Source organism: Stegostoma tigrinum, chromosome 17 (genome assembly GCF_030684315.1).
Source record: "Stegostoma tigrinum isolate sSteTig4 chromosome 17, sSteTig4.hap1, whole genome shotgun sequence".
NCBI lineage: Eukaryota > Metazoa > Chordata > Chondrichthyes > Orectolobiformes > Stegostomatidae > Stegostoma > Stegostoma tigrinum.
The window spans coordinates 42,040,107-42,059,242 of NC_081370.1; the positions used below are offsets into that span (position 1 = coordinate 42,040,107).

Genomic DNA, 19,136 nt, shown 5'->3' on the forward strand with positions numbered 1-19,136 from the left:
AAAGGAGGTTGTGTTAAAAATGCCTCAGTTTTAACTCAGCCAGCATATTACATCCAATACTCAGTGCCACAGTTTAGGAAGGATCTGAAGAGTTTGGAGACAGTGCAGCAATGAGTCACAAGAATGATTCCAAGGATGACGCACTTCAGTTATGAACATAGATTGGAGAAGTTGGGTCTGTTTTCCCAAGAAAAGACTCTGAGAAGATTTGATAGAGGTATTCAAAACCACAAATGGAAAAGATAGGTAGAAACTGGTCCCATCTATGAAAGGATTGAGAAGGGACAGGTGTTAGGACAAAAAAAAAGCATTTTTATGCAGCAAATGGTTAAGTTCTGGAGAAATGACAGGTCTACTGAACCTTTCAGCATAGAGATATGCAACGTTACAGGGGAAATAGTAGTACTGTGACACCAAGCAAATTGCTGATTCAATGAGCCAGTGCAGACATGATAGACTGAATGGCCTCCTTCAGCAATGTAGCAATTCTGTGAAAATTACAGATTTTAAATAAGATAGTGTCATTTTTTAGCTAACACAGTGTGAAGCTGGACGAACACAGCAGGCCAAGCAGCATCAGAGGAGCAGGAAAGTTTGATGTTTCGGGTCGAGACCCTTCTTCAGAAAATTGATTTGCTTGGCTTGCTATGTTCATCCGGCATCACACCATGTTATCTCAGATTGTCCAGCATTGGCAGTTCCTACTATCTCTATAGTCATTTTTTAGCTAATTAGCGGAATTAACCATGGTACTGTTTCCCTATCTTAATTGATTTGAGCAATGATCAAGCACCTGTGATAGATGGAGCAGGAATCCCAAACACACTTTGGTCCTTTCTGCAAGTTCTCTCACCTGTTACATCTCTCATTTTGCAAGACAATTGGTTGTAAAGGTAAAGTCACAGTCCTTCCGTACCATTGGGCTGTTCTCTCATTAGGGAGGGGTGACTGGTGGTATTTTAACCTGAGGATCATCACACCTCAGGCAAAGGGAGAGGTTGAGAAGGAGAGTTCTTTCTGCTAACCTCAGCAGGCCTGGGAATTGAACCTATGCTGCTGCTGCTGCTGCTGCTGCTGCTGCTGCTGCTGCTGCTGCTGCTGCTGCTGCTGCTGCTGCTGCTGCTGCTGCTGCTGCTGCTGCTGCTGCTGCTGCTGCTGCATTGCACCGCATCGCATTCAACTGCTCTTTATTATAATGAAGGCAAAAGTGATATTCAATACATATAGATAACACAAGATAAATGTTTGGATAAATGTATCTATAGCACCCAACTGAGCAGGCATTGTTTTAGTTTAAATTTTAGTATTGCCTGCTGCAGGAAAAATATGAGGCCATTGACCAGGAAAACATTCAGGGCCAAATTTAGGAGATCCATCCGTCTGCCCAAACAACATAAGAACCTTATTCTGGTCTTGCTTCAAGTGCTGTGGCACCTGGCAGTTTCATAAATATGCTCTTTTTAGAACAAAAACTAGAAGTTGGCAAAACTTTAAAAGAATTATTTCGCTGCTCCTTAATTAGTGCCATCTCTTCTTTTAGCATTTTGTACAATAATTTAATTATATTTGGGCAGAGGACATTAATTTGGTTTTCAATTGAGTACATATAAAGAGAGACTTGATGAGGCAGTGATATGGCCCAGAGAAGAGGTTTATGCTGGTAATATTTCATACTCTAAATAAACTTAAGATTGAGTAAAGATTGCCTTCAGTATCGCCCTTCACTGACTGGCTCACCAGAAGATAATACCTTTCACTCCCATTCCTAGATTGACCTCAAATCCGAAGCTGGCGCTGCAGCTGTTTGATAACAAAGTGTGAAGCTGGATGAGCACAGCAGGCCAAGCAGCATCTCATTGTGCTCCTGAGATGCTGCTTGGCCTGCTGTGTTCATTCAGCTTCACACTTTGTTATCTTGGATTCTCCAGCATCTGCAGTTCCCATTATCGCTGCAGCTGTTTGATTTCAGTTGCTTCTAGAAGTTGCCTCTTGGGCCATATCTGGAGACTGCAGCCAGCTAAATACTATAAGGTCCACTGACTAATCTTCCAAGGCCCTGTCAATGGCTCCAGCAGATCCATTTAGCTTTGCAATATATAAATTCATTTTGTTTCTGAAGCAGTGCAGAGGTATCTATAGCACCCAACTGAGCAGGCATCGTTTTAATTTAAAACATTTTTCTTTGCTTTTTCCCAAAAGTAAACTGCATTGATAAAATTTGCAATATGTGTTACATAATGTATTCTTAAATCAGTTGTTTTTTTCCCAAGTACGGTGGTGGGAAGACTAAAGACAGTAACCTTTCCACAGTGAGTCTTTGTAGCCACTGTTCTAAGTTTTAATGCATTCCCCAGCACATAATGTTAAAACTTAGAATGTGGCAATCTGCAATGCCCAGTCATCAACTGCTTCTTACACTGGAAAACCAGCATGTTTTGGACAAACCAAGGAACACTTTTCACTGAGATGTTGGTTCTCCAGTAGCAGCTGATGTTTGTATTGGTGTACGTTATGCCCTGAAGGACAGCATTGAATCCTGCATAACAGAATTGCTCAGGATGAACCTTGACAAAACACCACTACATCCCTTTACAGACTTGCTTTGCTAGAGCACCTCAGTTTAACAACTCATTCAATGATAATGCAGCACACTCTCAGTAGTATCATAAAGTCCAGATTATGTACTAATGACTACAGCAAGATTTAAACTGACCTCCTTCAATCTTAGAAGTGTGAGTGCTACCTATTGAGTCAACCTGATACTTTAGGACATTTTTAATCCACAGGAAGAAATTTGTTGGGGTCTGTTTGGGAGTTCAAATTTTAAAAGTTTCAATCTCTCACCCAACTTGTCTCAAACATAGCACAACTGGGATTCACGACTAACTGCCTATCAAGATGCTGATCACTCATGTAAATATTTTACTGAGATTGTGTGTCTCTTTTTCAGATTTAACACTTCAATCCAGGTTTGGAAAATTGAAAATCTCAAGGGAGGTAAAGACTGCTGGACAGAACAAATGAGTGTATTTCCAGTACTGCTTGTGGTGAAGAGGAACAGAAAGTGCAACAGAAATGTTTCGTATCAGATTTAATGACCTGCCCTGTTAACCTCCCCAGTAACCAGACACCCTCTCTGCAATGTGATATCCTCTACTGCCCACTATCACCTAAGGCCAAATTCCACCAGAGACCCCAATAATGATCACTTTCTCGCCACCCTCCCCCACCCAAGTTTCTCACCATCTATCTCCTCTATTGATATCTGTTAGTTGCACATATTTTCCGATCAACTTGTTTAGAGATGTCATTTCACACCTTTGGAGTAGATGGGACTTGAACACAGGGCTTCTGGCTCAGAGGTAGGGAAATTGCAATGTCACCAAAAACTCCACGCCTATTAATTACAGATATTTTCTAATCATTACTATACATTAAGTATACACAACTGGTGAGTATTGACTGGGGATGCTGTAGCATATATAGAGACAAGGGATCTCGCGATGCAAGGGTAGCGTCCTTATTCCTGGATCAGAAATTCCATAATCAAGCCCCAACTGCCACAAAGATGTGCAAAACAGGTCGAAAAATGTTGATTAACAAAAATATAAAGAAAGACATACTAGAAGTGTGATGTTGCCAAGTTAGAAGATAACCGCTTGTAACATTTCACTTTGTAAATAAATATAAGATGAAGTAAATATTGGCTTGAATATTGTTCTTCAATGAATGGCCTTCCAGAATAGTATAGATCTCCTTCAGACACCTACCTCTCCAGATTCCCCCAAATGTTCTTCATAAATAATGGGATTTTAACATATGGGAATGTAGCATATAGTCAATAAAGACTTAAGTCTGAGTTAGAACTAGCTTCAAAACAGATCAAGACCCAATAGAACACATGTCTGAGAATGGCCTCGCATTTGCACAGATATTGTTCAAATTGATTCTTATGATCAGTCATGACTTCATCAATCCTCTTGGACACATGTTCAAATTTACTTAACTTTTCATCCACACAGCCCAAACCATTACCCAGAACAGAATTTCACTGTACAGTTAAATCTGTTCTGGCAATCATACTGTGTGGAAATTAGCAAAACATTCTGGGAAACATTTGTGATATTACTGAGAAGTTCAGGTTCATTAAACTGATGGATTTCTGCACGTTCTGAAATACTGAAAATGACAGGACATACAGGTTCCTGGATGCCTAAAGGTAGATGTGTTAACTTGTTACCTGAAATCGTATCTGGTGTCTACTATTACCAAATTAGACAGCAATTAAGCTGATTTGAATCCATCATTTTTCTGACACATACACCTACAGCAATCACGCATTCTATTATACGCAGCTCACACATATTCTGTCAATCAGAATGTGTCACGTCAGATCATCTCAGCATGAATTTACTGTTTGTGAAGTTCATTCTCACTAGTGCAGATACATTCTTTAACCATCTTCCATCTTAAAGGATATTACAAATGACAAGGCATTGCAGCGTTAATGGCGGTTGAAAAGGACAAAGTACAGATGAAATGTATTTATAATTAATAAACAATATGTAATCTGAATTTATTTTCTCCTCAGCAGCTGCACTCACTCATCACTTAAAATCTGTGATCTGAATGGTCTTGCAGAGATGTATATATAAAACATCCCAGAATGAATATTTTGAGTTAGAAATGTTATAGAGGCATAAATCCTTTCGCAAAAGAAGCCACCAAACATGGATGACAAGGAGATCAATTGACTTGATGACTTAAGTGTGACATTTTCAACTTACCAATAAATTGAAAGCTAGCATGGCTTCAGAGAATCATTGTGTAGAGAGGTGTCAAGTGTTTCTGTAGAAAAACTAACTGAGCAACTACTACCGGGGATATCAATAAGAAAACACTGAAATAGATAAGCTTTCTCTGTTTGTCACTTTAGCAAAGACTCAAACCTACATCAACAAATGTGTTAAAACTTCTATTTAAACACCAAAACATGTATGTTATATGAACCACCTTAAACATGTAGCTCCAAATAATGTCAACAGTCATGAATGTAAGATAATAAAATGTGAGGCTGGATGAACACAGCAGGCCCAGCAGCATCTCAGGAGCGCAAAAGCTGACGTTTTGGGCCTAGACCCTTCATCAGAGAGGGGGATGGGGTGAGGGTTCTGGAATAAATAGGGAGAGAGGGGGAGGCGGACCGAAGATGGAGAGAAAAGGCCTGAAATGTCAGCTTTTGTGCTCCTGAGATGCTGCTGGGCCTGCTGTGTTCATCCAGCCTCACATTTTATTATCTTGGAATTCTCCAGCACCTGCAGTTCCCATTATCACAGTCATGAATGTAATATTGCACTTATATAGGAAGAAAAAAATGTTGGACACATTCTCAGGGGAATGAATAAATTCATATACAATTCATTTGAATTTTAAAAAAGTCCCATGTATAAAAATAAGACAGCTCAATAAAACATAATTTTAAATCTGAGAATGTAGTTTGCTTTTGTAAAAATCATTTCGGAAATGTTTACAGCAATGAATGAAATCTTTGAAATGAATCAAGGGTGTAAGTGCTTCATGTCTTGAAACTTACATCCTTACATTTTTCAACACTTACATCCTTATTAACTGATAAAAATGATTGTTTACAATGGTGGTGTTAAGCAATTAAGTGCCTCACTTAACAAGGGAACAAACTTGCATTTATTTAGCACCTTTCAGGAAGTCACAGCCAATTAACTTTATTTGTCGAGTAGTCATGGTTGTTTTGTGGCAAACAATTTGTGCCCAGCACAGTCTCACATACAGACATCAAAATGATTGACTAAGTCAATTGCTTTGCTGCTGGTGTTTAAGAGAGAAATGCTGGTCACGGCAACAGGAGAGGCCTTTGTATAGTAGCACAGGATCTTTGGCATCCATCTGAGTAGTCAGGCAGAAGCCTTGATTTATATTTCAGAGAAACAACAATATAATACTCCCTAATGTTGCACTGACATGCCAGCCTAGGTTATGTACTTGTTCCGGGAGGAACAGGGTGTGGTATACTTGAACTCTTAAAATGTGAGTCAAACATATGAATGCTATGAACTCACTGTTTGCGTTTTGTTCTCAAGTAGATAAGTTGAATCAGCTGGGAAATTTAATGTAAGGTGAAAGATCTTTTATGTTGTCTCGAGTGATAGCTGTCAAAATGTCCCAAATGCAACTTCCCACTTACATCTGGATGTTTGTGTTAACTTGATTCACAATATGCTTGTTAAGACAAATTTCTATTTCATGTAGCTTTAGCTGTTCCTTTTGAATTCAAAAGAAACATTTCTTCCTATTCACTTATCTCCTCAATGCATTTCATTTGAAATAGTTAGCCAGTTATTAAACAATAAATGTCATACTGACATATAACCAATATATTCAACGTGTCTAAGTATTAGTTGCATGCACTTCAGTTAAGTGGTCTTTGTAGGTAGGTAACTGTTCGTATACAGTCATATCTCTTTCCTGCAAACTCGTTAGAAAACAATGGCTTTGATCTGGCATACATATTATCCATATTTTATGTATCTTGGATAATTAGCCTAAAGTCAATGTCTGGCCAAAGAAACTGCCAGTTTAAACAAGAGCTTTACAAGAAGAATTTTGCAATTTCATTCTCCTTGCAATAAATGGTGCAAGCTTTGGAAATGATACCTGTCCAGCTGATGATTGCCTGTGTACTAAAGCTATTGGACAGAAGCTGTAAGCCCTTCAATATCCAAGATATTTCCCCTGCGAGTGTTTCTTTCCATTGTGAGTGACACTGGAAAGAGAATTCACAACAATCGGGTGAATGATCAATGATTTCCTTTCTGAACAGGCTCATTCTTTTCCCTAACAAAAAAAAACTATTGACACACCTTTATTTAGAACATTGCATGGTTCTTTGCCATTAAATCACAAGATCACAGAAAAGACAAATGAGGGAGCTCATTCAGCCCATCTTAGTTCATCTATCCAAAATAAAGAAAATCTTCCATTCTCCCCTACCCCAGTGACATTATCTGTCTCTTAAATGGTCATAGTGTTTTTATTTTGACACCACCCAAGAAGGTCATCCAAATGTTGATTGTTTTTTGCATCAGGAAATACTTTCTGGCACTTGTCCAACATTTCCCTTTCACTAGTTTTCAAACTATGTCAAACCCATAATGGGGCTTTTTTTGTACCAAGCTGTTTTAAGCATAAACATATCTTGGTCAAAAGACTGACCTGAAGTTCTGCCAACTTGGTTCTAAAATCAACCACTAGGAGGCGTGCATGGGCAACATGGAGGAATTCTTGCTATGGCTAAATTCTTCCTTTGGCTAAATCAATATTTTTTTTAAAAATCAGGTTGCTGAGAATTGTAATTTTTTTTAACCTAATTCAAATTAATACAATGGGCTTGGGATAAGATAGGGAACAGATCTAGTTATTTAGCAGGTCACATTTTATCATTTACATCTCATGAGTATTCCACTGTGCAGACTTTTGAAATGCTCCTTCTACATATCACAGTGACATTTTCACACTACTGTTTCAGTTGGTAATGCTTTCCAACAGGGGTGACATTATATAAAATTAGCTTCCATGGATCAACGCCCTGAAGATTCCATCAGAAGTCATTTGATTATGGGCTCAAGAACTTTTAAGGTATATCTAACAAGTTATACTGAATTATACAAATGACTGCTTTCAAGAAAAGATTCACTGTGTGGTGTATGATCTGGGCCACTATGTGGATACAGTGTGCAATAGCACTAAAAATCAGGTAGAAATAAATCAAATAGTTAAGTGCAAAAACGGACAAGTATTTTAACAATTATTCTTGCTAATGTTAGGAATTGACAATATTAGCACCATGGTTGTGACCTGATGAGTTATATTCCTGTAGCAGCTCATTGGGGAAAATAATTACACTCACCTTTATTTTATAGTATTTCAAGAAATAACTAAACCTGAAAATTGGTATTACGATATGTTGAAAGATTCAGAAGCATCTGACAAAGTAATGAAAGTTGAACGTATAGTTATGATGGTGTGGCCCAGCAAAATAAAACAAGAAAGGAATATAATCCATTCCTTGCATCATCTTTGTTGTATATCACTTGCATTGAATACGTCTACCAGGCAAGTTAGGGGATTATTCCCCTGTTGGAGACAATAGCTCTATAAGAAACATGATTTTCTGTAATTTTCCTTATTCACTTTAAACTTCACACTCCCTTCACACAGGTAATTTGATGGAGAAAAATATGGACTAAATTGCCACAATCAAAGAAGTCATTTTTTCATTACACTGTTCCCTTTTATCATGTTTGCAGCTCTTATAACACACCCTACTAAAGTTATGGGAACATTTCACATTATGCTCTGCCTTAGTATACCTTCTATCTCTGTTCTCTGGTGACAAGCCCATCTGCCACCTGCTCTAGTCTGTGTCCCAGCGACAACTGTCGAGCAGCACCAAGATTGATTATCAGTCAAAAGCAATAACAGAGCTCCAGATTTCTGTGGGTTGAGCTTGCTGATCCAGCAAGAGTTGGTATGAAATTTCAGCATTGCGTGCCAACATTTTGGTGCTGAAAGAACAGCAGTGCATGTCGCCATGAAATACAGCCAAAAGAAACACAAACAAAGCATAAAGTCTGCCCTCCCAGTTTAGTCTATTAAAAGGGAAAGTGCAGCTGGAACACTTGCAGTAGCTTTTGCAATATAGGGATTATCGAGCCTAGGCTTTCTTTTCAACATTTATCTTCTAAACTCTATGGCGACTAATTGTACTTTAGCCAAAATTTCACAATTGGATTTTTTTTTAATTTCTATTGCAAACTCTTTTAAAATGATAAGTATTAAAATGTCTTTTAATTTAGCAAAGGTTGGATGTAACATGCCAGGAATCTACAAAGTGCAATTTGTGAAGTAAAATTAGTCCTCCAGGAGATGCTAATGCTTTATGATGATAGCATATAAAGCACTGAAAATTATAAAACCATTGACGTTTGCAATGGAAAAGGAAACCATTCAGCCCATCATGTCTATACTGGACAGTAACTCCAAAGCAAAGATTTTGACAGTGTATTTTAGAATGGATTTCTACATTTAATATTTGAAAACAAGTTAGTATTAGCGATTTTCAAAAACAAAGCTCTGAAGGCTGTACTTTGTAAGGAGTAAGCATATCCTATGAAAGGGCATGCTATTGGTTCCAAAAGACATCCACTGTTCATGTCGGATAGCAAATTAATGCAGCAGTGTTTAATTGTTTAAAACAAATGTACTTAAAATCTTTACCGCAGTTCACAACAAACTGGACTTAAAAGGAGCAAAAGCATAACCTGATTGGTCGTGCTAACCAGAGAGATATGCTTTGCAACTTTCAATTGGAAACTTTCAGGAGTAATAATTTTTAAAAGTATATATCTGTGTTAGAATTGTAGAGGGACAAATACAAGCTCATCACCACTGTAAGTACACATGGTATTCATACAGCTTTCTACTTAATCACAGCTGGAAAGTACATATGTACAATTCTTGCATCTGTTTTGAGTAATGAGTACTTTAACCTAAGTACCATATAAAATCAAAATTCAGAATCTTCCCTGGTGTATTTTACTGTGCTGCATCCAGAGTTCTTCTTTGGTCTATTTAAATTCACATAAAATTACCCACAAATATCAATAAATAATGTGTGCTCTAAAATTGAGTATGACTTTTGTCTTTCAACCACAAAAGGCCTCAGGGTCAAAAATGAGTCTCATTTATAAGTGGTCATTTTGCAAGAGTAAGCCTGTGATGGTCAATGTAGTTCTGCCAGTATGCAGGTTAAAAATTGCTACTATAGTTTAAGTGCAGTCATCTGTACATTTTAAATAAAAAGATAAAAAGAAACTGTCAACGTTGAACATCTGTAAAAAGAAAAACACAGGAAAAAAGCTCAAGGCTCACCAGTGTTTGTCAAGATTAAAAAAACAAAGGTTTTCAACTCAAATGTTAACATGACCTTTGACTTTACAAATGCTGACTGATGTGCTCTGCATTTCCAGCATTTTGTTATATCACTCTTGTACCTTTTATCTTTTTGGATGGATCCATGAATGGCTCTCCCGTTGAAATGTAAACATCAGCATTATGAGGAATGTCCCTCGGTTCAAAGGCTTCTCGACCGTTGGCCAGGAATACTCTTCTTGCAGCCGAGTTCAAGTCAAGCCTTGTAGTGCAGGCCTCCAGTAGCTGAGAATGGAAATGAAATTGCAATATGAATAAATTACTAAATAAAACTTCAAATAACTTTTCTTTAAATCAGAAGACAAAGAGATTTGATTACTAGACATTTCATCATGGATGTGCTTCCATTTTACACTTGTATCACAATCAAAGGATCGACTTGTTTCCTAATAATTCAAAACAGTTAATCAACATAAATGCTATAGCAAGATGGTGCATAATGATATTACAGTGAAACGTTTGATTTGATTTCAAAGCCAATTAGTTAAAATACTATAAAGAGTTTCCGATTTTGAGGTTAATGATGTACCAAGGAAATCATCCCCATTATTTTTTCTTTTTAAAATAAGATGATTGCTGCATTTAAATCTTCAATTACCTGCTTAAGAGAAAAGGGCAGTATAAAACTAAATAGTGGCTCTCGTAAAGTTTATTGTTATCTAATTGCCATGTCAAGCAGTGTAGGTGACCAGGATCTTCCAAACTTCCCAATCAAAGCAACAGTGGGTGACCTCATTATAGGAGTACAGGTTTAGTCATTTTTTTAATGTTGTTCAATTGTTTTCATCAATGTTGGCCTCTTCTTCTTCTGTTCATCCTTCTGGTGGTGATTAGGCAATCCAACCCTTCTGTATGGATAACATTTCCAAAGAACTCCAGGGTCAGGATTTTGTTAACAGTGTGGCATTCTCCACATTATAACTGGAACAACTCATTACTTGTACTTCCTCTCTTTCTGCTTTTCACTACATGATTATAACTTGATACTGAGGCATGCAAAGTATCCTCAGTGGCATGGGAAAGTGTTTCATAGGTAAAATATGCCATCAGCTAACAAAGCTGCATTTAAAAGTGGCGTATTAAAGATCCTTCTGGTCAACAGGGAGACTCTGTTTCACAGCCACAAATTCCTGCCTAACTACATTTCCACCAGCAGAAATTTTGAGTGCTCAAATGTGACATACATATTTTTCAAAATTAGTTTTCACTTGTAAATATTTCATTTTTTGTTGAATTCAGTGTGTGATTTCATGTGTATCGTCATGAGATTTTTGACGATGGCTTGGTCAGACAAGTAAATTTACAGTCAGGCCTAAAAGTTGCCATGCTTTGATGGCTGCAAGAGAGTGAAGGGCAATTTCTTTATTGTGTAAGAAAAAATACTTTGCATTTCTGCATACATTCTTATTGAAGAACGTGTGCCATTGGCTTCCAGCATCTGTTTCTACTTGTCAGTTAGGCTCTGAACATCCTGATCCCCTTCCTCCTAGCCTTTCCTGTAAACACCATAGGCTTCACATCTCTTCAAATTTCTACTCAATACCTTTGCCCCCTCACGCTCCCAACTTTTGCATATGAGCTGACTGTGCTGGGTGTGGTCACAAAATACACCACAAACCCAGTGTTTTACTCACCATGGCTGAAATTGCAGGATCATTTTATATTTCCTTTTATCTTTTGTAAAGAACATTGATGAAAGCAATCTCAGAGGGGGTAATTACAATGGGGCAGAGGCGTAGAGTACAAAAACTGACTCTTCAGTCCAACTTGCCCATCCCAACCAGGTATCCTAAATTAATCCAGTCTCATTTGCCAGCATTTGGCCTATACCCCTCTAAACTTTTGCTATTTATGTGGCTATCCCCATGCCTTTTTAAATGTTGTAACTGTGCCAGTCTCTACCAACTCCTCTGGGAGCTTATTCCAGACATGGGGAGAAGACCTTGACTACTTACCTTAATTATGCTCCTCAGGAATATACAAACTGCTATGAAGGTCACCCCTCAATCTCCAACACTCCATGGGGAAATAGCCCCAGCCTATTCAGCTTCTCCCTATAGTTCAAATCCTCCAACCCTGACAGCATCCTTGTAAATCTTTTCTGAATAAGTGAACACAAAGTCATATAACAACATTAGCTATCCAACACCATGAGGTGAACATATATTTCAACAGTACCGACAGCACCTTTTAGATGCCTTGATTTCTTACCTCGAATAATTTGTCCTCACCACTTCAAATTACTAAGCCAGGAAACCAGGTACCTTTTACATCACTCTTCCATACCTCAACCTATGCCCTTTATCCTCCCCTCAAGACTTTCTTCTGCTCTATTTCCCAAACCCACTCATTACTCTCCCCTGACCACTGACTCACCCTTTCCAGTTCCGACCTTTCATGCAAGATCTATCTGCCTGCTGTCTCTCTCATGCCATAGAGTTATACAAGCAACACTATTGACCTTATCCCATAAGTCCACATAGCTGAGAACCGCACATCACTTTAAAAGCTTCAAGAAGCCTTAATGATATAATTAAATTCTAGGGATCTAGTGAGAGTGTGGAACTGAAACAAATTAGTAAAAAAGAAGTCTTGGAGGAATTAATGGAGCTGAAAGTTGATGAGGAACTGATGAGTGTTGAATGATATGGCTGCAAAGATATTGCATGCATTACTATTCATCTTGCAAAATTCTATTAATTCTGTAATGATGCCTGCAGAGAGTGAAAGGTTGCAAATGCAACCCAATGTGTAAGAAAAAGAGTGAGAGAGAAAACAGGGAACTACAGACCTGTTTGTCTAATGTCAGTGTTAGAGAAAATTCTAGGACTTATTATGAAGGAAATAATTGCCTTATTGGCAGGGCCAGCATGGATTCACAAAGAGGTAACTATATTTTATAAACCAGATAGTTATTTTTCTTATCCAGAAAGATAGAAAATAGAAGCAAGGGTAGTCCATTCAGCTCTTCAAGCCTGATCCACTATTCAATATGATCATGACTGATCATGCAATCAATATCCTGTTACTGTTTGGTGTCCCTTATCCTTTGATCCCTGTAGCCCCAATAACCATGTGTAACTCCTTCTTGAAAATATTCAATGTTTTGGCCTCAGTAAAGAATTTTGAGAATGTTACTGACAGTGACAAAAAAAAGGAATTAATGAAAGCAGTGTATTTGGGTTTTCAAAAGACTTTTGGTCAAATTCCACACAGGAGGTTAGACGCCAAATAAAAGTGCGTGGCATTGAAGTAATATACCACATGGATTGAGGGTTAGTTGATAGGCAGAAAGTAGAGAGTTGGAATAAAGCATAATTCGCAAGCTGGCAGACTATGACCAGTGGGGGACCACAAAGATCAATATTTTGTTCCCAGTGGCTCACAATCTCTATCAATCATATATAAGTGGGGACTTAATGTAATATTTTCAGATAACTCAAAAATTTGCAGGAACGTGAGCTGTGAGGAGAATGTAAAATGGCTTCAAGAGATTTTTGATAGACTGAGTGAGGGGCCAGAGTTTGGTAGGTGGAATACAATGTGGGAAAGTTTGTGGTTCTCTGTTTTGATTGGAGGAATTAAGTGTGCACAGTACTTCTTGAATTGTGAGAGATTGGAAAGTGTTAATATCCAGAGGGACTTCAATGAATTTGTTCATATGTCACTGATGCAGTTATAGAACATAGAACATAGAACAGTACAGCACAGAACAGGCCCTTCAGCCCACGATGTTGTGCCAACCATTGATCCTCATGTATGCACCCTCAAATTTCTGCGACCATATGCATGTCCAGCAGTCTCTTAAATGACCCCAATGACCTTGCTTCCACAACTGCTGCTGGCAACGCATTCCATGCTCTCACAACTCTCTGTGTAAAGAACCCGCCTCTGACATCCCCTCTATACTTTCCTCCAACCAGCTTAAAACTATGACCCCTCGTGTTAGTCTGGGAAATAGCCTCTGGCTATCAACTCTATCTATGCCTCTTATTATCTTGTATACCTCAATTAGGTCCCCTCTCCTCCTTTTCAAAAGACTTTTGGTCAAATTCCACACAGGAGGTTAGAAGCAAGCAATTTGGAATAGAAACAGAATTTTAGCTTTTACTACAAAAGGATTTGTGAAACGAGGAACTAAGTCATGCTTCAGTCATACAGAACATTGATGAGAGTGCATCTGGATTATTGTGTGCAATTTTGGATCCTTGCCTAAGAAAGGGTATACTTATCAGAGAGGAAGTGGAGGAGAGACCAACAAGACCCCTTGGGACTACCTATGGTGGACTGTCCTATAAGGGGTATTTGAGAAGTTTGGGCCTGGAGTTACAAAGTTACAAATTCTTAAATAGATACACAAGTAGATTCAGAAAGGCTGTGGTGTCTAGAACCAACAATCTCAGAATAAAAGGCAACTCACTTAGGCCTGAGATGAGAAGAAATTTCTTCACTTAAGACAGCGATGGATCTTTGGAATTATCTACCCCAGAGAGCTGTAAATATTCACTCATTAAGTGAGCTCAAGTCAGAGATTGAAAGTTTCCTAGTTATTAATGACATCAAGGGATATAGGGACAATGAGTGTATATGGTAAAATCGAAGAAGAGTCAAAATTTCAAATGGCGTTTTATGCTTGAGAAGCTGAATGGTCAACTCTTACTTTTATATTCTTATGATCGCGAACTGGGTGCAAAGAAATTCTCATGCAATGCTGATTTCTTTATGGTAGAACACAATTTCAAAATGTACGTCACTATAATGATTAGAATGAGGGACAGGTAGATCCATTGAATGTGAGATCCCTGATTGGGCCTGGTAACCTGGGCCAATCAGGGAGTCCTGTCTGACAGATATAAATAGGAGCATCGGAGATTCTCCCCACGCTACAGACGAGCTGTAATCTAAATGGTCAATGTTCATGTACTGTGCTCATGTAAATAAAGGGTGGCTTGGTGACAGGATACCCCCTCCATGGTGCTATTTCAATCACTGAGGAGTATTCATGAAATGTAAATTTATTACAAATAGGAAGCTGCTATAGACCACTGTAATGCCCCATATGCCACAAAAATGGTGTTGACTTTATCTCTGCATCTCAACCTGCCATCAGAAACTCACAATTTAGTATTCATCCACAGATGGATAAATTTGAAGATGCATGGCCTACAGCAACCATAATTGGGCTTACTATTGCCTCTCAAAATAGATGACCAGCGAGAGTATGGGGCCAATGATGATTTATGCAGCTTTTTTGATGTCTTACAAAGCCCCAGTCAAATCTGTGGTGAGCAAAAGAGCCTTCCATCTGGAAGAAGAGCTCCAGAGAGCTAGGGCATAGTAAAAAATAGCCTCACAATTCTCACAAGAATGCAAACTCTCTATTCTCACAAAATCAAGCCTCTCATCTGTTATACTCGCAACTCTGTGCTACTGCGTGAGCAACTGAGTTCAAATTCCATCTTTTATACAGACTTTTCACACTTCTCTGACGTGCACTAATGCCACTCCATTCTATTCTTGACAACTAAATTCAAATGTGTCTCAAATCCTCCATAATCCCTGTGATGGTCATTTGAAAATTGTGAAATATCACTTCCCAAACTGTTAATAACAAGCTCAACAAACCAATAATTGGAGACAAGTAGATTGCTGGCCTCCACACCACCTCCTCCACATTCTTTGTTTGAAAACTAAACATGTTGTTGAGGCAAAGGAACCAGGGACAATGTCCAGGTGAATAATTTTGCAACCCACTCACACCTGAACTCAATCCCATGGGCAATTGAAAATTCAGCCTTACATTGCCACAGATATCGTCATGCATGCAGTAAACATCTGCCAAACACACTCAGAGCTGGCAGATCATGTCAACCAGCGTACAATGCCGATTTAGCTATAATGTTATCATTCTGAAAGCTTGATGTTCAACCTAACATTCTTTCTTTACCTCACAGAGCTAAATATGCTTTCAGTATTAGAAAGGAACCCTTGTCTCCCACCCCCAACCTCACTTATTTAATGGGATTATCAACCATTTACAGGACAATTGGTAGCTAATTTCTTCAATTCTAAACATTTCTACAATTATAAAAATGCTTGGAACTTTCTGTCAATGTGCGTTGTTCAACAAATGCGTAGGGAATTGTGCCTCAAGTGCCAAATGGTTTCTTTTGCTGACTTTGAGACATCTGCAGGAATCGGTTACTCTCAGATATGGATGCACTTGCAGACATTTCCCATGGAATACAAAATGACGTGGGCAATGAATACAGGCCATGAGAGAGAGTCATAGAATCTGGGATTCAATGGTTCGGCCAGCACTTTTGCTGTCCGTAATTGCTTGGAAAGCTGGTGGTGAGCTGGCTTCTTGGGCACCGCAGTCCACATGATTACCATGTGAATGGTGATAGGAGGGCGGGTGCATTATTGGAAAACACAGCCCACATGGTTACCATATGAACAGTGATAGGAAGAAGAGGAAGGGAGGAGCAACCTGGACACTCCCTTTATGGCTGGGCTGGTAGGGAAGCTGTAATCCAAGCTTTGTACTGGCAAACACAACCCCAATTTGTCATTCACCGATCATCCTATACCTGAACAACTCAGCATCTACTTGGCTACAATGCGAAAATAAGATCCACAAATGAATAAACGTCTCCAAGTATAGACTTTTAAAATTACTCTTGCGATGAAACATTAAAATGTGCAATAGTTTGATTTGTAATGTGTATTAATCCCAGTTGTTCTAATGGGCAGCACTGTGATTGTCTGATTGTTACAGTAATTTCTTTTTACTAACTCAGTGAAACTATTCAAGCCTACTCTTTTACTTTTTTCAGATAACATAGTTTTCTCTGTTATGTCTTTGTCTTCAAATATGCATTTCCTTTTCCCATATCCCTTAAAACCCTTCATTTTAAATAAATGCACAATTCTAAAAAAAAGCAAAAAGTAATGTTATTTGTTCTAAAATCTATCTAATATCAAGCAAGTTCGGTTTATTGTTAGAGATTAAAGTTGGGGAAAGGCAGTACGTGAAGAGTGTTAATTTACAAGCAAGAGCATGCAAAGCTAATAACCAGGACTGTGTATTCCTAAAGGCTAAAAAAAAGTGGTGAGAATGAAGAATTGTAAATAGTTGTTCTTTCAACTGTCTATTTTGTTCCTAAATAGATGAAAGTTTCACTCTCAAGGATAGCTAATCTGCATTTCAACCTGGATACAAGGCCCATTTGATTCATGTTGCCATGGAAATGGGCTAAAGAAAGGATTTCCAAAGTATTTTTGAAAACTATTAGTTAGCCCACTACAATCAAGGAGAGAGAGCAACTCTGAGGTTTTACAGTAGATTTGTAGCTCAGGTTGTGGATGTTGTGGTTGGTTGGCTCGCCGAGTTGGTTCATTGTTCTGCAGACGTTTCATCACCCTGCTGGGTAACATCATCAGTGCAGCCTCTGATGAAGCGCTGTTGTGTTTCCCGCCTGGTATTTAAACTCTGGTGTCCATTGAGCTGCATTACCTCACTTGCAGTTTTCCTTTGAGACAAAATAACAAAGGCTTTTCCTTCTGTGGTTTAACGTATAATGCATACTCAATGGAGTATTTAGTTTTTTGCTATAAGAAATATCTTAAAATGCAAATCTTGTTGTGTTATTCTGATAGCTATTATTTGGAAGTTCAAATTTCTTTTTAAAAGTTATTGGATTCCAAAGAAATCATAACACTATTGAAACAGCCAAATTGTTTTCAAAATCTTTGACCTTCTGAACACAAAATCCTATGAAACAGGAGTAGAAGTTTATCATTTGGACTTTTGAGCCTGTACTGTCATTCAAAAGAATCAAGGCGGATTTGTTTACATTTTGAATTCCGCATTCCCTGTCCCCCAATAAGCTGTGATTCTCTTGCCTAACAAAAATCTATTTGCTCTGTCACAAAAATATTTAATCATTCTGCCATCATTGCATTCTGAAGCAGACAGTTCCAAAGTCAAACAATATTCCCAGGAAAAATAATTTATTCTCATATTTGTTCTGAATGAGAAAACTTCCTAATTTTTAAAGAAGAGCCCTCCCTAGTTCTGGATTGACCCACCAGAGGAAACATCTTTTCAATGTCTATTTTGTCAATCCATTATACACTTCATTCAAGTCACCCCAGCCGTCTCTCCTCTAAACTCCAGTTGGAACAAGCCTAGACTATCCAACTTGTTCTCATAAGATAACCTGCTCATTCTAAGTATCAGTCTAGTAAACCTCCTTTGAACCATCTCCAATACATTTACATCCTTCCTTAAATAAGAAGACCAAAAGTGCACACAGTGTTAAAAATGTGATCTTACCAATATCCTGTATAACTGAAGTACCATATTCTCACATTTATAAGAAAACTAAAAGAACTGTGGACACTGTAAATCAGGAACAAAAACACAAGCTGCTGGAAATGCTCAGCTAGCCTGGCAGCAGCTGTGAAGAAAAATCAGAGTTAATGTTTCGGGTCCAGTGACCCTTCCTCAGAACCTTCTGTTTTTGTTCCTCATATTTATGGTCAATTCTACTCATATAAAGAAGAGCATCCCATTATCATTCTTAATAATGCACTTTACTTGCATAATGATTTTTCTGACTCATGAACTGGAATACATAAATGCCTCTGCACCTCAGAAATGTACAGATTTTTCTGTTTAACTAATATTCTGCTTTTTCATTCTTCCTGTCAAAGTGAATGTTATGTGCCAGAATTTTATCCACTCACGCAACTTATCAATATCCATCTGTAATTTCCTAATGTCTTTTTCACAACATAATTTCCTACTTATCTCGGTATCATCTGCAAATTTAATTACTATGCCTTCACCCCTCTCAGTCATTGATGTAAATTGCAAAGAGTTGAGTCCCAAGCACAGAACCCTGCAGGACTCCAATTTCACATTCCACCAATCAGGCATCGACCCATTTATACATATAGTTTGGTTTCTGCTAGCTAGAAAAGCTTCTACCCAGAGCCTTTTATTTTCCACAATAAAATTAGAAGAGGCATCTTATCAAATGCTTTCTGGAAGTTCAAGTACAGGTTGTCTATATGATTCCCTTTATACACAATGTGTAGAG

At 38.2% G+C, this 19,136-nt stretch overlaps 1 protein-coding gene and 1 long non-coding RNA gene across 4 annotated transcripts in view; one reads left to right on the forward strand and one right to left on the reverse strand.

Annotated features, from left to right (window-relative positions):
* The window catches only part of LOC125459453 (uncharacterized), a 48,098-nt gene extending 43,798 nt beyond the window's left edge, over positions 1–4,300 (forward strand). The window contains exon 3 of the long non-coding RNA XR_007249027.2: positions 2,951–4,300. This is a non-coding gene — a long non-coding RNA (uncharacterized LOC125459453). The remainder of the gene's footprint in view (positions 1–2,950) is intronic.
* LOC125459451 (doublecortin domain-containing protein 1-like) overlaps positions 1–19,136 on the reverse strand; it is a 484,037-nt gene that overhangs the window by 387,026 nt on the left and 77,875 nt on the right. For all 3 annotated transcript variants that reach the window (XM_059652117.1, XM_048545936.2, XM_059652115.1), the window contains exon 5: positions 10,089–10,251. In XM_059652117.1, the coding sequence (XP_059508100.1) occupies positions 10,089–10,251 (163 nt within the window). The remainder of the gene's footprint in view (positions 1–10,088; positions 10,252–19,136) is intronic.